Below are 19480 nucleotides of genomic sequence, written 5' to 3' on the forward strand. Positions count from 1 at the left end.
TCTCCGTCTGTCTCTCTCTCCGTCTGTCTCTCTCTCCGTCTGTCTCTCTCTCCGTCTGTCTCTCTCTCCGTCTGTCTCTCTCTCCGTCTGTCTCTCTCTTTCATTACAGAGAAGAGTACCCTGTTGTATGTAAAGGGTTCACAATGTATGTTGTAATTTATCAGCATCATTCCACAATATTTTTATTATCCTAATATTGAGCTGTCCAACTGTCTTGGCATAGAAACTATGTTACAGATTTTGTATTTGTGTTATTTGGAGTATTCACTCAAGCCTGTTTTTCCATCACTTGCCTTTGTTATCCTGCTGCATCTGACTGAGAGAGAATATTCTAGCTAGTTCAAATGGCTTTTGAACAGTACTGTTGTGAAATTCTTATATCCCTCTTACGTTAAATTAAGATACCATCTATTCCCCTTTTGAATACCATGATAACATTTGGTATTTTCCACAGATGTGGGGCCGCAGTCTAGGCAATGGTAAGCAGGTAGTACATAAGGTACTGTACCTAGTCCTCTCACGTTGCATCTTCAAAGATCCACATAGCCCTTGATTTCTGTCAGTGCCTACTATGCAAGAGGAATAATCAAGACCTGAGTGTAATCATAAGTAGATTTAATGAAATTAAATGCCACTGAGGTCACACTATTTAGTGAAGACAGTAACAGTAACATTTGGATGAGAACAAAAAGCTGGGATTTGTCAGTATTCTGTGGCTCATGATAACTGGGTTCAAAAATCCCTGCAGTAAACTTTTAGGGAGTAACTTTCTAACATTTTTCATAATCTGCGCTAATTAGAGGTTAGTTTTGTTGTTCAATTGTAAAAATTTAATTATTTGACTGTGATTGGAATCAATTTTTTTCTGTGACTGCAGTACCAACTATAGATATGTGATATGGCCAAGGAGAAGTAGCAAGTGGTTTTGACCTTGTTCCTGTAGAAAGCGTGTTGTAGTGAGTCCCTCTGCTCTCAGCTTGTTTGCTTCTCCAAATAGTGGTGTTACTGAAGTAGGACATTTTTATGTCCACAAATAATTTTTGTTACATAAAATTTAAGGTAACAAAACATAAGGTGCTTAAACTTTGAGAGATCTAAAATCATGTTGCAAATACCACCAATGTGATAGAAGTAAAAGTCATCATGCATATTATTTAAAAAAAAAAATGTCAGCCAGCTAAATGTTGGACCCTTCTCTAAGCATCTAAAAATTCAACTCTCTTCTGAATCCCCTCACACTTCCCCTTGGTTGGAATAAAGGTTAGAAAATTGTCAGCTTTCCCTCTCTCCTTTTGCATAAGGTCTACCAGAAAGTTTCCAGGTCTTTTTTACGTTTTGGATCAAACCAAATGATTATATATGCATCCAGATACGTCACACATTGCAATGACTAAATGTTCCTAAAAATTACTATATATTTGAACTCTTCCTTCTGCTAATCTAACTCTTCATGCCTTGCTGTGAGGAAGACCAGAAGGGCTCCAGGCCTATGTCAGTTTAGGTCCCAGCAGGAAAAAAAAAAAGTTTGTAATGCCTGAATTTCAGAAAATTCCTCTACTGGAAGTCTAGCAAAGGCAGGATAGTCACAGTGAGCAAGAAATTGAAGCTCCCAAATAAACGTTTAAAATACTGAGAGAGAGCAAGTGCATATTTGGAGGGGAAACGGGCTCCTTTGCAGGGCTTTCAGCCTCCTCTTTTTTTCCTTCCCCAGGATACACACTTTTCTTTGCCCTCCCTCTAATCAGCTTTCCTTTCCTATGGGGCTGAGGGTTAGGCAGCTGGTGAGAACAAGAATTGCATTTTCTAAAATATCTAGCTAGTTTACGCAGAGGAAGATCTATATAAATACAACTGATTTTTGGATTAGGCCGCAGTTTTGAACTAGGTATGTCAGGGACAAATTGGGACAATGACTGCGGTGGGGGCGGAAAGGGGATGCAATTCTAGCTAGATTTTTCAAAATATAAATATATATATATATATTTTTTTTTTTTTTTCTCTAAGGGAAAAACCTTCAGTGCAGAAATAAGTATAAAAGGGAGGTAAAATAATTTAGGGATTAAATCTATTCCATTTCGGTATATTTTGTTACAATGAAGAATGAGTAGCTTGTTCAAGATGCATTCTATTATTCTCATGGGAAGAATAAGAAATTACACAGCACAGAGAAACATGTTGATGAACTTTGTTTTGTAATTAAGAACATAAATTATACAATGTGCATCTGAGTGCAAATGAACAGTTGCAGAGTATATGAGCCCCTGTAGATTATTTAAGTAAAAAAAGAAAGAAAAAAGTTTGCTGCTGGACAAATTGCTGCCAGATGCAGATTTCAGTAAACACATACTGTTGTTGCCTTGCCCAAAGGTGCTATGAATTTCTTGCGGCCAGTCTATATTCAGTAAACTGCTGAATGTTTGAATGTTAATGGAGTTACTGTATTATGTATGAATATACCCCATCCCCCAGTGTTTAATGTACTTCGGTATTTAAAAATTTTGTTCGTCTCGTAAACCTTTAAATGTTGTCCTTAAGAGTATTTAATTGTTAACAACCATGTTTGCATTATTCTGACCATCTATATTTCCTCTGGAAATATCTCAAAAACCATTCTTTGGGAGTTTGTGTTAAAAGTTGTGTAAGAGATCTTGTGTTATCAATCCCCTTATAACTGATACAAACTGCACTTGTATTTTATTACTGCCAGCATCTAATTTTGACTACAAGACTTGTCTGTACAAAGAGTAGTGGCTTTTTTCAACTTTATAAACTACTGATTTTATAAGGCCAAGAATTGTTGAAAAATCACAGAGATTTATCAGTATCTCCCTTTAATGCCAGCAATTGCTAATTCACATAACAACAATCAGACAGAAAATCAAGCATCAAAAACATTAATAGCAAACCATCAGCATTAAGAAAAAGCTACTCCTTTGCGGAAATCTCATTTGGAAAAATCCTTGTACTACTTCATGATTTAAATTTTTATGTGTTCGGGGGTTTTTTGTTTTGAAGTATGGAATAATTTTACCAGGAGGATTGTTTAAAGATTTACGTCCATACTGCCACTAGAAAGCAAACACTTTCAGTTAAAATTGGCACCAATTTTGCAGAGATTTATGAAACAGCCATGGATCAGTAACAGCAAATTTGAGTAGGCTTGGAAGTGAGTACTAACCACACTGCCTTTACTGTGTTGACATCTTTCTATTTGATTCTGAATATTTTCCTGGTATTTTACCCTTTAATGAATGTCTCTAGAGGGTGTTGGTGTTTCCTTTGCCTTATTCTAGTCCAGGTTCTCCTAAAGTTTCCTTTTTAGAAGCTTTTCTTCTTGAATACATTCTAACCTGATTTGAAAAAAAAACTGGCTTCTAGCAGAAATTTGCTGTGCAACATAGTTGTTTTGTTTTAGTAGAATTGGCTGGATACCTGGAGAGCCCACCTGATAGCATAGCACTGATAAAAATAAATGACCAGTTCCATAGTTGACACCCAAATTTCATTCCAAGATTAGCCTTTTTGTTCCCGAGAAGATAAGGGTCACTTCAGTGATCAAATTTTTCACAGCAACAACTTCTGTTAGTTGGCTTAAGTGCAGGCTGCTCCAAGGAAAGTCCTTTGCTTGTTAGTGAAAGATGTCTGACTTCTTGAAGAGACATTAAAAAAAAGTTAATGTATGCCCAAAATAAAAATCCTGCCCAGAGAAAAAGGCTTCATTGTTAAGTTTGGGGAACATAATGTCAAAAAAAATTAAAAAAAAAAGTTAGGATGAGTTTGTCTGTGTTCCTGGTCTTTCAGCCTTTAAAAACACTCTTCATATTATGGAAGCCATACAAGTCTAAACTTAATGTTTTTATTTCTCAAAGTCTTCAAGTAGCCAAGCAGTTAAATCTTGACAGTCATCCACTATATTTGCAGAGTATATTGCTCCATCTCCCCCATTGGCTGCTTCCCACCTCCCAGCCCAAGTTAGTACTTTTTAATGATACCACAGTGATTGACAGAACTCACTGATAAAATGCATGATTTTTATTACTTCTGCAAGTTGTAAACTGGCTAGTGACTGTTGATTAATGTGTCCAGAATAACTGGTAACGTGCTTCAAATCGACTATGAGTTGTTGCATTCTCTAGCTATTAAGTGAGCCTGGGACACTGAAACAACAAATCAGAACTGTACTTCATATATAATATTTCATTCATAAGAGGTGCTGGTGAGATATTGAATTTATTTATTATATTGTTTTCATATCCTGATAATATGAAGGTGCTGTAGAGGTGTGATGATAATTTTTGAAGTCATTTGATTTTTATACAGCAACCTTAAAACACTGTAGTTTACTGGCTTTGTAAATGTACATGTAAATGGCTTTGGTAAGGGGAAAATGTAAGATACCTTGAAATCTAACAACATATTCTAACAAAGTTAGGTTGAGGTGCAAGTTTCAGTATGATTTGAAAACCGTGACTAAACATCAGTAAAAAGGATATTCCTATCAGTGGAGAAGAACTATGTATGTCTGGATGATTTAATTGGAGTTAGAGATTGGACCAGAAGCTCTTAACACACAAAAGCACAGACAAGTAATTAAAATGACTGTTGCATGTCCCTCTGTAAGCAAAGCAAGATAGATATACGAAGCAAGTATTATCAGTTGTGTCTAACTTTCTCAGCTTTTTAGCACTTTGTTATCAATGGCAGGAGGGCCAAATGCAGATCCTTAGACTTTGATGTTGGTAATTTTGATACTCTTTAGCACATTAAAAAAAATTAAACTTCGCATATAGTCGCTGATTTTCAGTAGAAAATGAATACTGATATAATAGAGACTTTGGGTTGCCTATCTTGAATGTCACAGAACCAAGAATAATAATCTTTGTGCAGATGTGAAACAAATAGAGCAATCAAATTAATTTTATAACTACATAACCAAACAGGTCATCACTTAGTCTTACATGTGACATTATTGCCGACGGGAACAGTTAGACTGCTTGTGCGTTCTGCCGCATTATGCAGATTGAACATACTAAGCAGATATGCCAGGGTTCAGCAATTTGGAAGGAACAATTATTATGGACTCCAAAAAGTGGGACTTGGAGAAATCACTCCTTGAATCCCCCAGGGAGGAGGGGAACACGCTGTTCTGTGCGGGCAGAGTGCATCTGTGCGCCTCACTGCAGAAAGCCTGGGAGGGCGCTGAAACGTTCTTGTAAGGTGAAAGGAATAATAGTATGATTCTCTAATGCATAAAAAGAAAACGAAATAAACCTCAGATAATTTTAGTATAACAAATTTACTAAAAACAGTCCTCAATTTGTGCCTAAATATCCCTTTCAAAATTATCTCAATTAGGTGTTCAGGTAAGTGTTGTCCTCAGTTAAAGCACCACGTACTCAGTGTATGTTTCTGTCCTTCTGTGAATTCAGGGAGCTCTAAGATTATGCATAGCTGTTATGCTGAAATCTCTGTATATGAAGAGATACATGTAGATACAATATTTTATGCTTCAATAATAAAACAATTGTTTAATGGTACATGATTCTTTTATAGCAAACTAAGAAGTGAATTGACCCCATTCCAGTTAAAATGCAGGAGTAAGTAAACATAATAAAACTAGTGCATGTGGGATTAAAGCATTGAGATTATAGAAATGATTTTTGAAAAATATTCTAAGATATGTAAATTGTGAGCATGTTAATACGTTGTCATCTTAAAGTGTGGGCTCTGTTTAAATACTTATTATACGTGAAATAATTTTCCAAAAAAGCTTTTAAGTACCGATACAAACCTTCCTGACAGTGAATATGATCCCTTGCAAGATAAATGTGAAATTATTTAGGTGAATCAATAAATACAAAAATGCATACATAGTTAAGGAAAAGATGTAAACTGTAATTTAGATGGAGATAGCCTCTAAGACGCTCTTTTACTTTGTCACTAACCAAAGCAGGAAGAAAAGTGACAGAAATAGAGAAGGGGATGCACATGTAAACCTGAGAAGATTTAAGTCATAACTTCCCTTCCAACTTCTCAAGGGATTGGGGTTAAGAGATACAGTTTTAAAAGGGTTTATGTTGTTGAAAAGTTTATTTATCTAGTGTCTACTGAAACAATGTGCCAACAATAGCAAACCCAAAATGAAAGTTAAAAAGAAAAAACTACTGGGAAAGAATATGAAGGCATAACAAAGCTATTTAAAATTATTACAACAGCTGTTTTTGCTAATGTTTCTTGGTGATTTTAAAAAAATCTAAGTTCTGATTCCCTTTGTCTTCTCACTTTAAGCAACTATAGTATATGAAGTTTGCTATCCTATGACTCATTCTTCCCACAAATACTATCTCTTTGAATAACCCTTGTAAAAACATGTATTCCATATTAATTGTGTTAGCTGGCAATTATCTAGCCTTTTTTTTTTTTAAATGGGTGAGTGATTTATATGTACTAATTTCTGGATCTGCCTCTACCGCACACAGCGCATACCAAAATAATGGCAATACTGCACTGTACTGCTGCACCTATGATTGCTATACTGATATTTTTATAAGAATAGAGATGGCTGGTAGAGTATATCAGTCACTGAAATTCGTTTTATCCTTTTCTCCACAGGCAAATAACTTTATCTGTAATAAATTCTGATATCTTACACATGTTTTCAAGGAAAGGCACTTATCTGATGATTGTCTTGAAGATTATGAGGCTTGATTATAATTCTGAGTAGTATTAAAAAAGGCAATGGACAAAGGAAGGGCAAATACAAAATGAGATGTTCTTTCTGACCTCCAAAAGAACCTTCTTTTCATGAGCTTGGCTTGCTGTAAGAAATATTAAAAAGAATTATGAAAGATAAATGAAGTCATTCAGGTAAAAGGATTAAAGATCATCTGTTGTAGCTTTCCTATGCGAATGGCTGCTGGGCAGTTTGTGTTAACTGAAGAGCAGCCAGGGTAATAGGCTTTCTTGCTGCTTTCACAATACTTCTGATTTCCTCTCGTAGCATAATGTACCAGGCAAGCTCCTGTGAGAGCCTTGCATACCGAATCGTCCATACTGAGTGCATTTGGCCAACTGTGCTAGCACGCATACATGCCAGCAGCATGCATGGGTATGGATATGGTTGTCATCCTCTCCAGCTGTCTTTGCTTCCCCAAAGGGTGGGGTGGATTAAGTGGGGACAACCTTTGGAATGAGTCCAAATTGTGAAACTCAAGCTCACACTTTTAGATGGATGATGAAATACTTTAAACACTCAGCTACCGTGTACTCCCTGGTAATTGCCTTTCCTGGAGTTTTTTTTACTGGTGGTTGGGGCTACCTTATTGATGGTGCTCCTTTCTGGATTTAATCCAGAATTTAGAAATTGGGCTAATTATTTAAGGTATAGTATGTGGTTTAATATTGTTTAGTATGTATTTAGAAGGTAGATTTATGCATTTTTATCTTTTACCTTTTGCTTTCAGAGGAAAGTGATGTTCACCATCTCTAGCATAAAATCTGCTATCCTTGATCTTGCCTGTAGTGTGGGATTTCACTTCTGCCTCTTCTGTTTAAAATAAAAAGCAAAGAACTCTTGTAATAGCAGAAATTGCTTATGGAATAAAGTGCCTGTTTAGGAATGTTACTTTAATATGAAGGGAAGAGTGAGGAGAGTAAAACAATAACCAGAAAGTTTCAATGTTTGATTCTGATTTTGAAAACAACTTCACAGTCTAGATCTATTGTACTTTTTTTTTTTTTTTTTAATTTTGCGGGGGGTTCTGATTAGTATATCTGTGTCGGAGGAGGTATCATGAGTACTCTAATTTCATATTTAAATATGTGATCTGATTAATACTTCAGGCATGCAAGAGAGCCATAACACTAAGACTGTTGTTACTATAGTGAGATGCTATTACAGATATCACAAGACTTGTTATACAAGGAAACATGATTACTTTGGATTAAAGAAGTTGCCAAAGGCTTGAAGGATTTATGGGTGCTGCTGCTTTGAGTTATATATAACTACATTGTTTTGGTGAAAACATGTTTAGATTTAGACTTAAAGAAGCTCAGTAAATGCTGATAAAATGAATCAGCAGGTTTGACAGCCTTCAACTGATGCTGAACTGATGATGAATTTCGTTGTAGTATTCTTTAAGCCTCAATTGCTAGATGATTTACAGAAAGTAGGAAATTAGGCGTTTGCACAGAGAGACAAAATCAATACAGTTTTTAACTGGCATGGCATGCATCAGAATTGATGTGATCGAGACATGGGCTTAAGCATGTTTCTTAATTGACTTACTGTTCCTACGCACATGAGAGAGAAACTGGTCTGTTGACTTCTTGGGGAGAGGTGTCTGTGGTCTGGGTCTTGGAGGGAAGAGATGGTGAGAGTAGTCAGTATCTGGAAAGATATAGGAGAAGGCATGAGGATGAGTGATGAGAATGGCAGTGGGCTGGTCATTGGTGATGCTTTGAACCTAGGAGAGCAAGGCGAGAATTGACTAGCACTGCAAATCTAAACTGAACTGTCCCGGGAACAGGAAAAGGAATTGGCAGTTGTAGTTTGAAGGGAGTCTGAAGCTGGTTGAAATACTAGGTAGGCTGAGTGAGCAAGCTATCAATGTTTGTATTTGAGAGAGACATAGAGTCTAGAAGACCAGAGACTGCAAGTCTCAGGCAAAGAGGCAGTGTATAACCTGAGAAAATGTGGCTGTAGAAACAAAGGAATTAATTTTGTCTTTTTTTCTGCAGCATCTCCAAGATTTAGTCACAGTTAGGAATTAGAAGAGCCGATGAAATATGAATTTGTAACAGTATTGTGATGGGCTGGGTTGCTGCAAGGTCTCTTTTTGATGTGAATTAAGAGTTTAGTGTACGCATATCACATCAATTTGACCGTTCCATTAATCTTGGCTCTTCTACAAGATTGGCTGTATTTTAACATTGCTTCCTTAACGCAGCTCAGAAGCTAGTCTGACATCCAGTAACTTCTAACAGTATCAAGCAGTTGCATTCCTTTCCATAATATGAAGTCTGTAGTACTGTAGAGATGTTTCAAAATGATTATTGTTTTAGCATCGGGTTAATTACTTATTGGGATTTTAGATTTACTTGATCAGTCATCATTTGCTCTTGTGTTACCATGCTGCAGAATTAGTGTTATGTGTCTAAGTGTGACTGTTAGTATATGAATGAGAAATGAGCAATAATTGATGATGAAAGGGATTTAAGTTTTGAAATGCAGTCTTACTGCATTTGTTTCTTACAGGCAAGACTATAAAAAGAAGATATTTAATGGCAGAAATTGTTCTTCAGTTTCATTTGATTCTCCCTCTGTAATGTGACTCAGGAATTTAGCTATGTAAAAATATGACTAAGTCCCTTTTGCCTTTGAGGTATAGACCTGGATGAAATCCAGTATGAAATTGGATTTCAGTAAATTGGGAAAAGCTCTTTCCCAGTATTTTTGACTTTCTGCATTTAGGACAAAACTACATCAAGAGCAGTAATAGTTTTCTCATCTAACTATTCCGTGATATTTTTTTTTCTCTCCAAATAGTGTTTGATTATTAAATTAAGCCCTCAACATTGTTAAAATGTTCCCTGCAAAGTAAACACTGTCATTTTTGATCTATGCTTTTGGGGTTTTTTTGTACCTTTTAACAGTTGCGGCATGAGTCTCTGGGTAGATATAGCAAGGGAAAGTAGAGAGTAAGGAATAATCCAGGTGCATATTGTATAGTTTCTTAAGGTAATGTGCTTAATGTATGCCAGAGTGTTTGAAAGTGATGTATTAACTGCAGTTGAGAGTATGCTAATTTTTTTTTAATGTCATGAAAAGACAGTGTGCTTTCTGTCACAACCTGCCTATGTTTTTCAAACGCTCTTATACACTACGTGGTTTTGAGACACACTGGTGCAGTGTATGTGTTTATACTCACAGTAGATGTAAGTAAATAGGTAGAGAAGCATAGAGGAGCATCATTCTGAACTGCATGAGCACTGTTTGAAAAACAAACAAACAAAACGCACCTGACTGCCCTGAACATTTTGTTCTTCCTGGAAATACCTGTGCCTTACCATTTAGGCAGTCATGGGCTGTCTGCAGAAGCAATGTGGAAAATATTTTCTAATCTGAAACGCTGCATGCTGACTTGCAAAATCCGTGTTTCAAATTGCATTGGGATATATTAACTTTTCATTTCTTGCTCCACGCTATACAAGACTTTACAGAATCAAAATCTAAAAGTACTAGCAGTCCTCTCTGTATGTCTCTAGAGATGGAGGAAAGAAGGAAGAATGAGAATGATCTCCTACCATATTATATGCTAGTGACAACTAGGAAAAATCTGTTAGTCCACAAAGAAGAACAGCTGGAATCTGTCTTGTCTTGCAAGCTTTCAGCTAATTTTTCTCAGTGTATCCCACCCAAAGGTATTTTAAGACTGTTTGGACTAAGATGGCTCGTTTTCTCCCTTGTGCCTAAACTGACATAGTCACTGAGGTTGATATTATGCAAACCACTAAAATTATATATAATTTTTTCTTAGATACTTTCCCAGTTTCTCTTTTACTGTGACTTTTTCGGTAGAGGGGGGACTGGGGAGGAGGATATGGGACTATTTCATTCATGGGCCACAAATGTTTTCTTTTAACTATTCAAAAGGTCTTATCCTTCTGTTGTGTTTTTCCATTTTACTATAAAATACTCAAGTCCTATTCCAGTATAGTTTTGTCTAAACCTTCATTACAGTTATTTTTTGTTCTCAGTATTGATTTAGCTTTTGAAGATGTCATCGCTGTCATTTCAGCGATGCAATTGCACTTTCTCATCCATTTACTCAGTCCTAGCAGTTGTTAACTGTGTTCAATTATTTCACCACACTTTCTCTCATCTCCCGTGGCATCCATACTTTCTCTTGTACCTCTCTGTATTAGCTTTGAATTTCTGCTTTACATCGTCTGTTTGTTTTATTTTCAGTGTGCCTATGGATTCACATTGCGTGATTTGAAATTAAAATGTCAGTCTTTTCCACTTCCAGATTTACAAACCTGCTCCATATATTTAATGGTGAACTCTTTGAATAAACAGTTCTAGATATTTGTTACGTTTGTATTATTGTGTTATAACAGTAGCGCTGAAGTTGACACAGGAATGCTTCCAAGCAATTTACTTTTCAGTAGTGGACTTTTTTTTATCAGAAAACCATGCAACATTTCGTTCATAAATTGTTCTTACTTTGCAGTGTTTTGTGAGAAGGTTGTCATGTTAAAAAAAAATTTAGAAATTTTCTTCCTTTTTTCTTTCACCCTAAATCCAGGTAAGTAACTAATATGACATACTATTTATGCTTGCAAACCCTTTCATTTTCAACAAATACTTGAGAACATAGGTGAAATACATTAGTGGTTACTGTGAAGCTGTTGTCTGATTATGTAGCAGAAACAATTATTTAAATTTTTTCTTTACAAAGACCAACACTTCGGATGAGGATCAAGTGCTGCATTGGTATTTCGTTTGTTTTCTTAGGTTACTCTGTGTGTGAGATGGACCGTATGCCATTTTAAGGATTCGCAGCATAATTGACTTGCCTCAGTGCTTATCCTCTTTGTACTTGTGAAGTCAATTTAGTCATCTGAAAGACAGGTTAATTTCCAATTCTTCTTGTACAAACATGCATCTTCCAATAATTATATTCTGGCTGAGAAATAAGAAATTGTCAGTACCTGTTTTTCTTGAATGTTAAGTATCAAGTGTAATTTAACAGTCATTTGGGGGAAATGTTCTTTCAATGCCTTGCTCCTTCTCAGCAACCTTCCTTTCCTGAGCTCCTTTGTGGGACAGTTTGTACCTGAAGTATTGTTCTAATGTACATCTGCCATTAAGTCCTGTTACTTCACAGATGTAACAATTAAACATCAAAAGTTACATTTTAAACAATAACTGAAATTGATAGAGAGGTTTTTTTCCCTTTTCTTTCTTTATCTTGCTTCTCTTGCCCTGAGTCTAATATTTGATTTAATGTAATTTCCATGCTCCTCCTAAAGGAAAACTATACGTACTTACTGCCCTAAAAACAAAGCAACCACTATCTTTCCCCTTAAATGTTATATATGCATTGTCAAGAACCAGGTACCTGCCCTCACATGCTGACCAGTAGTGAGTTCAGACATGAGTTCCTCTGTTTTCAGCTCATACATTTTTCTGTCAGGCTTTTATATTGGGAATTTCTGTATTTTATATCGGTTTTTATGTATTTTATACTTTCTCACCTAAGTATTACTATCATTCTAGCAGAATTCCATGAAACAATGAAGCACACGGAAAAGCTGGACTGAATCTGTTGTACTGTGATTTGGAGTCTTTTATAGTAAAGCTGTTGTCAGCTTCTTAGGTTGCATGCTTTGTTCTTTTGTTCCTAGCTCGAGCGTGTTTACATTACTAACAATTCCCATATACATCTTCACCCCCCACACAGTAGGCAAAAGGAATAAGGCCCCTTTTTGTTATTTAATGTTGTTGCCACTCAGATCTCTGCATATCTTCATACGCTAATCAGAATAGCCAATAAGTGAAATACCAGCGAGAAATTTGTCATTGTTCTTCTCACCATTGATTTGAGCACATTCTATGTCTGCTTTTTATCTCTGGCGAGTGAGTATCTCTTCACAGAAAAATACTGGAAGTTCTTGGAATTACAAAGATATCAAGTTGCTAGCCAAATTTTTCTTGGCTAAACACTGACAAATGCTGCCAGTTGGTCTGAGTTTTATGTGGTGTTTTTTCTGATGAGAACTACTGTTCACTCTGAGATCAACAAAACTTATTTCAACAAGGATTCAACATTAGATTTTAATTGCTGTTTCCAGAGCTAGAATATGAATTTGCAGTTATGGAACAGTGATCTGATCAGAGCTAAAGTTGTCCTCCTTGAAATCTTACAATTAAATTAAATCCCAGTATATTAGTAATTTTAGCAGAATGTTCTAATCCAAAATGAAAAGCAGATGTTCTTCATGGAAATAGGAAAGTCCAGACAATGGGTATTGTATTTAGATTACAAGACTTGTGGTCTTTATTTTTTTAAATTTTCATTGTTTATGTTTTAGGCAAGTTTTTTGCTCATTTTAAGGAATAAAACTATTAGTTTAAAAACATTTTTTCTTAATTTGTATCCAAAAATATTTCTCTTGAGTTGCATAAAAAATCAGGTCCTCTGGAAATTCATTGCCTTCATGAATGGACTCCTAGTGAGTCAGGAATTTTTATGACTCCCTTAAAAACAATTGCAAGCATTGCACAAATAAACAAGACAAAGATTTGGGGGGACATTTTTGTGCACATTTTATAAAAATTTATTCTCCAATATTTATTTCAGTATGGTATTTTATAATTTTTAACTTATAGTAAGAATAGCCTTGTATCAGTAGGGAGAGCTTTGGCACATGAATAAATGCTATTTGGACTAGCAAGTGTGGATACAGGACTAAGCCTGGTATCCTTTCATTGATCTCCGTAGGTTCTGGAAGAAGAGCCTGAATAGCTCAGTACCATAGGGCAGCTGCTTGCTTTCTGCTTCCTTTTGCATTTTGTAATTTTTTTGGCAAGTCTGAATTTTTCTCCTGCATTAATTTTTCCTTCTGTATTTTTCATTAATAAATTCACACATGTAGTTTTATCTGTTTTTCTTTCTTGCTTCTTTCTGGACTGTTTTTGATGTTTAGTCTGCCATAATAATATTTATGTTAATACTGGCTTTTCCAGTCCTGTGTGTAAACTACTGCAAGTGACAGTTCATATTTTACTGCCACAATAAACTAGTGCAGCATTAATGCAACACCAGCAGCTGTTGGTACAGCAGAAACCCTAGTATTGTTGATATTGTAGAAGAGTTTTGTATTAAAAATTGGGAGGCAGGAAGAATTAACATCACAGGATTGCTTGTTGCCCAAGGGATAGCACTTGCACACCCATAACAGCTCTGTCTGTTGCTTTTGGACAAGGTTTACTTTCTACTGCTCAATCTGCAGACAATCCAGGAGATCTTGTTATCATCAGAAGGATAATTTATAATTCAAATCAAGTTGAGCTGATGCATTATTTTTTCTGATTTTGATTCATTTCAATAACATTTCACTAACCCTGAGCTAGCTCACACAGGAAATTATGACATTTAAAAATGGAAAAATATTATGCGGCCAGTATGAACCTGTTGCCTGGGGTTTCGGACAGACACTTGAGCCTCAGTTTCCCGCTCTGCTGCCAAACCCGTGTATCATGCATGTTCTCAGCAAATTTAATCTGACACTGTGAAGTGACACTACTCTGTAGATGTTGAGAGTTACACACTATCTATGCTAAATAGATCCTCACCAGAGATCTTTACTTATTTTTGTCTGAACCGGTTTTCCTGACTTGTAACTGTGAGGGAATGATGTAAATCATGGTTCAGTGCTGGCTTGGCCTCAGCAAAAACATCAAAGAAATGGGTGTAAGCTTCAGACTAAGAATAGTAGGTGTACAAACTGAGTCGTTGTTTGCATATTTTGAGGGGTAGGAGAGTTACTGTTTTTGTGCAAGTTAGCCTTGTTTGGATTCCTTGATTTCTAGTTTGTTGAAAAATACTACAGAAGTTCTACTTCAACAACATAAAAACCCCTGCAAAAGATACAAATTTTTATTACAAAGGAGCTGAGAAATCATCATCTCTGTGTACTTCTCTGCTGTGGTGTTTGTATGAAACTCATGGAAACAGAAAGCAAGCCATTAAAAAACAAAATCTTACTGCTGTCTTGCTCAATAAAACAAAGTGGTATCTTCACTTCCTAGTTGCTGAAGAATGATGCTAGCTTTAGAGATTCAGAACTACTCAACAATTTGCAGGCTAACTGGCCTCGATTGCAGACGGGGCTGTTCAGGCTCGTCGAATGCAATGCTTTCAGAAGCCGTACTGAAAGCTGCCTGCTAACGCACATCCAGCGACAAGTCTGTAATGATGAACAGTCTTTTTACAGTGGGGTTTATACAAAACAGAAAATCTCACGTCCTCTCGGCTGACTTAGAGATGAGTCTGGGAGAGCTAGTGTTACTAAATAGTGTGTCAGCAGCTCCAAGTGACTTAAAGGAGAGGTGCCCAAATTGAAACTTGGATTTCTTCAATATTAATAATACAATACTGAAGTTATGTTTAAATCAAAAACCCTTCTAACCTGCTGTTGCAGCAGCTGTAATTTACTCAGCTGTATCTTAAAATTATACTTATCTGGAATAATTTGTGATGCATTTTGCAAACTCCTTTACATTTTTTTAATGGAATTCTCAAAGTAATTCCCCAAATAAACAACAGCAAGTAGATTTTGTGCTGTTCAACAATTCTGAGCTTTTTGTCCAAAAAGTTAGCAGATAAGTAAATTATTAGAGAAAGTAACACATTCATATTATGTCTTCCTCAGAGTTCTTCCTGATGCAAAATGAACATGCAACCTATATTTGAAATAATTAGCAGCAGTTTACTGGGGGAATTTTGTTACTTTCATGTTGTACTAACTTTTGATCAAAATTTGACTGCACTGCCTTTTTAATTCTGGCCATCTGGATTAAAAGCATCTCTTAATCTTAAATGCAGATTATAACTCTTTCTTTTTGAGCACACTGCCATAAAACTCTGGCCAGTTGACAGCATTCTTCATTAAAGCTTGCTTTATTATGTTTTTTCAGCCATTATATGATTGTTATGCACAATGGGTACTTGATTATAATTTGCTGAAACTGGGAATCAGTTACAGCAGTAATCCAGTTCTGTAATTAAAAGAGAGCATGTTTATACCTGCTAGGATCTTCTTAGAGCTATTGGAAGAGGAGAAATCAAAGAGTTGAAAGGCAAAGTATTTATGCTAATGAGAAATTTAAGGCTTCTAATCTGACGGTATTTTGTGCCGTGTTGTGGAAGTGTGACTTTTATCATAATAACTAGATTTGAACTGAGAATTGCAGCTGTGACAGGGATACAGTTCCATTTGTCATTAAACTTCTCACATCTTTTGTTTTTATTTTGGTTTTAGAATGCAATGTGCATTACCAGCAGAAAAGGAGCAATCAGGATTCCTTGAATCCAATCCCAGTTTTGTTTCTGCCCTTGTATGGCTTTTTGTCAGGAAGTTCAACCTAATTTTCATCATTTTCCTACCTGTAAAATTTAGAAAAATAGTGGGAAAATTACTAGCATTAAAATGATTTTAAAAGGGAGTATTTCATAGGTGTGTGCAACATTTACCTTTGATGCTTGCAAAGTCAAAAGAAATGTAAACTTGTCTTAACTGGATAGTGTGGGGTAAGGAACAGCATGAAATAGCTGATGATATTTAAAATCATATATATTTAATCTGATTCTTAGGAGTACATTAATGATAATATGAAATGATAATTTAATGATAATATAAATGATAATTTTGACATTTGACATTAATATAAAAATATACATCATGAGTAGAATACATTTTAGAAAATATTTAGAATAGTGAAATTATGTAGCAGCTTTACAGTACGTTTTCTCCCTAACCTGTGTCTGCCTTATCTGCTAACACCTCCATTTTTGAGATTCCTTTTAGAAATTCTGCACCTACAGAAATTCTCTAAGGACAGAATTTGTGGAAGTTTTGCATGTTTAGATCTTTTCCGTTTAAATTTTACAAGCATATATTTGCTTGAAAACAATTTTCTTCCCTAGCTGAAAACTAAAGGAATGCAAACACAGTTAGTGTGACAAATTCCTGTCTTGAAGTTAACTCTTAGGCTGCAATGAATCATACATACTGTCTGTCTGAGATTTGTTTTTTAAATATATACTCTCTCTTGATCCCTGAAATTAAGGCAATAGAATATCTTACCAGACCAGGATATATTATTAGCATAGGCTGTGGACAAAGCAGGGTCAAATAAAAACTAATGAAAGCCACGGACTATAAAAAATCGTTCCGTAAGATCTAACCAGAATTTTAATGGGGTAATTAGGAGATTTCACTCTTGCTAAACAAGTGAAAAATACAGTCTTTAATTTATCAAACCTACTTGAATAAAAATATTAATTCATAACTTTCTGTCTTTATATCAGTGTAGTGACTCTAGTGTTTTGGTGTACATATAATTGAAATAGGTCTTTCAAAGATAATTTAAAGAACTTGGACATTCAGAATTATCTGAAAAATCTCTTTTCCTTTCATACTTTTTTTTCTTTTTAATAATTTTTAAAGTTTGTTTATTTTGGAAAAAGTAAAAGGCGTTTCTTGTGAATCTAATTTTCTCAATGGCAAGCTCTTGTGTTTCCTTTGCCAATAGTTTATATCATATGTATTCAGTCCAGTTTTCTTTTCACATATGTGAAATAACAGTTTGGCTTGTGGTAAACAAAATATATGCAGTGAAGGAGAAAAAAAATTTTTTTAATGAAAAGATTTATTTTATGAACCAATGCTTTAATGCGAGTGAATTATTAAAGTTAAAATAAATAAGATATTATAAGAGATTGCACAGTAATTATGTAACTTTTAAGAAACCAGTTCATGGTAATGAAGTATTTTCATTTTACTAGGTTTTTCTTGGAAAAGTACAGTATCATGTGATGATATACCACAGTGTGTGTGAGTAGTTTGCCGGTACAAAATCCAAACATCACAAAGTCTTTTCCAAAGACCAGATGTTTATCAGTTCCCTCGTATGGACGAGGGCAGCAAGGTTCTTATTCCGATTGTGTGCTGGGACTCCAGCGTGGCTTCGCAGCAGGCTTTCGCCCAGAGCACCTCTGAGCATTGCTGCGGGAGCCCCAAGAGGTTTGCTTTTGAAGAGAGAAAGCTGCTCATATGGCTATACATTCAATAAGCAGAACATTACCTGTGCGAATAGCGAGAAAGTAAATAGAGATATTTCCGTGTTCAGTAAATATTTTGTATGGCTGTGATTCACTATGGCCCAAGCTAGACTTCTTTAACTCCTGTAAATTGAGAACTAACGCACCTTTGGTTTTACAGTAGTGGTGATGAGACCGACTCCCTCCTCCTTCTTCCTAACTCTGTGCACTTGTTCTCTTCCCAGAATTTTTAAGAAGCATTAGGGGTAGAGGAGAGAGGGAGTTTCCTTTTGTTTAAGACAGTAGTTTAAATTTATATCAAAGACATGTGAAATAAATTTTTCAAGAAGAAAAGAGTGTAGACAGTGGACCCGGTAGTTAAAAGTCTGTATTGTGACACTGGACAAGCTACCTCTGTTTCCCATGTCTTCTTTATTTGTCTCTATGTCTCTTAGCTGAGAAGTTCCTCAGAGAGTCCATTTTAGTTCATTATTATTGTGCACAAGGCAGAGTGGGATTCCAGCCTTTTCTAAAACAAGATGTAGGATGCAGCCATGCTGAAAAAAGAAAGCCTCTCTCTGCAGTACCTTTCCTCTAGAGCTACGCCTTGTAAGCAGGGGAGGATCTCGGAGATTGTTCTGAATGGGGCTCCAGAGGAAAATGGAGGTCTCTTGCTGGAAGTATGTTGAAAGGGCTGTTGCTGGGGAAAGAAAACAGATTCTTGTAGGACTCTCAGATAGTACTACCCTGAAAACATGTCTACACGAAATGTTGATTGCACCGAGTTCACTCTATGAGGAGTGCTTTTAATGAGTGCCTTGCTTCCAGCATACAGCATTTTGAGCAGGAAGGCATTGATTCGGTTGATGTGACATAGGAAAAGACTCGTCTCAGGTAGTGAAAATCCATTTCATATCACTTCATATTTTTTTTATTTTAACTGATAGACACAAGCAGGAGCAAAATGGAAAAAAACAACTCCTAAAATAGGATTCAGAAAACATTTGAAACAGGTGAGCCACCTTAGTGTTATGCTGATTTTTTCTGAATACTCTGGTCATACATAAATCACTTCCACTTAATAGGGAGGTGACAAAGCTAGGTGTCCTGAAGGCTGCACACAAAAAACAGGGTTGCAACCTGGTAGCCAACACCAGAGAGAAAAAAAAGAATTTCTCTTGGCTGCTGATTTGACAACATCTTCCAAAAGCAATTGAAGCTGGAGAAGAAATGTTCAGGCTGCAAAACTGCAGCTAGTAAATGGTATTCGTGCTTCCCCAAGCAATCTAGGCAGTCATCTCAACCAAAATAACTTTTTGTTAATTCAGGTTCTTGCAACTGAACAGTGTTACTTTAATCAGCTTTGGTTTATCCCCAAATGTCTGTTGCTATTAAGTGATATATCAATTATTGACCTCTATTCATAGATCACATGAAATATAATTGGATGTTTTGCATGAATATAAAAGCACCAAAACTCAACTGTCACATGCTAATATAGCCTTGTTTCACCAGTTAAAGTTTAATAATTTTTAACACTTATACACAAAATTAAATTTTAGTTGGCAGTCTTTTCATGTTTTTCTTGTTTTCTTTGCATACAGATAATATTTTTTGGTTGGTGATTTATTTCATCATTTGTATCTGTT

General features: G+C 35.7%; 1 protein-coding gene across 8 annotated transcripts in view; it reads left to right on the forward strand.

Annotated features, from left to right (window-relative positions):
• Positions 1 to 19480, forward strand: part of ATG7 (autophagy related 7) — a 133008-nt gene that overhangs the window by 66396 nt on the left and 47132 nt on the right. Inside the window, exon 19 of one of the 8 annotated variants that reach the window (XM_026061132.1) lies at positions 11519 to 11713. The exons of the other annotated variants lie outside the window; for them this stretch is intronic. Within the exon in view, the coding sequence (XP_025916917.1) occupies positions 11519 to 11575 (57 nt within the window). The 3' untranslated portion in view covers positions 11576 to 11713. Of the gene's footprint in view, positions 1 to 11518; positions 11714 to 19480 lie in introns of those variants that run through there. 8 annotated transcript variants of the gene reach the window in all.

This window comes from Apteryx rowi, unplaced genomic scaffold (assembly GCF_003343035.1).
Source record: "Apteryx rowi isolate R43461 unplaced genomic scaffold, aptRow1 scaffold_177, whole genome shotgun sequence".
In the NCBI taxonomy this organism is placed as follows: Eukaryota; Metazoa; Chordata; class Aves; order Apterygiformes; family Apterygidae; genus Apteryx; species Apteryx rowi.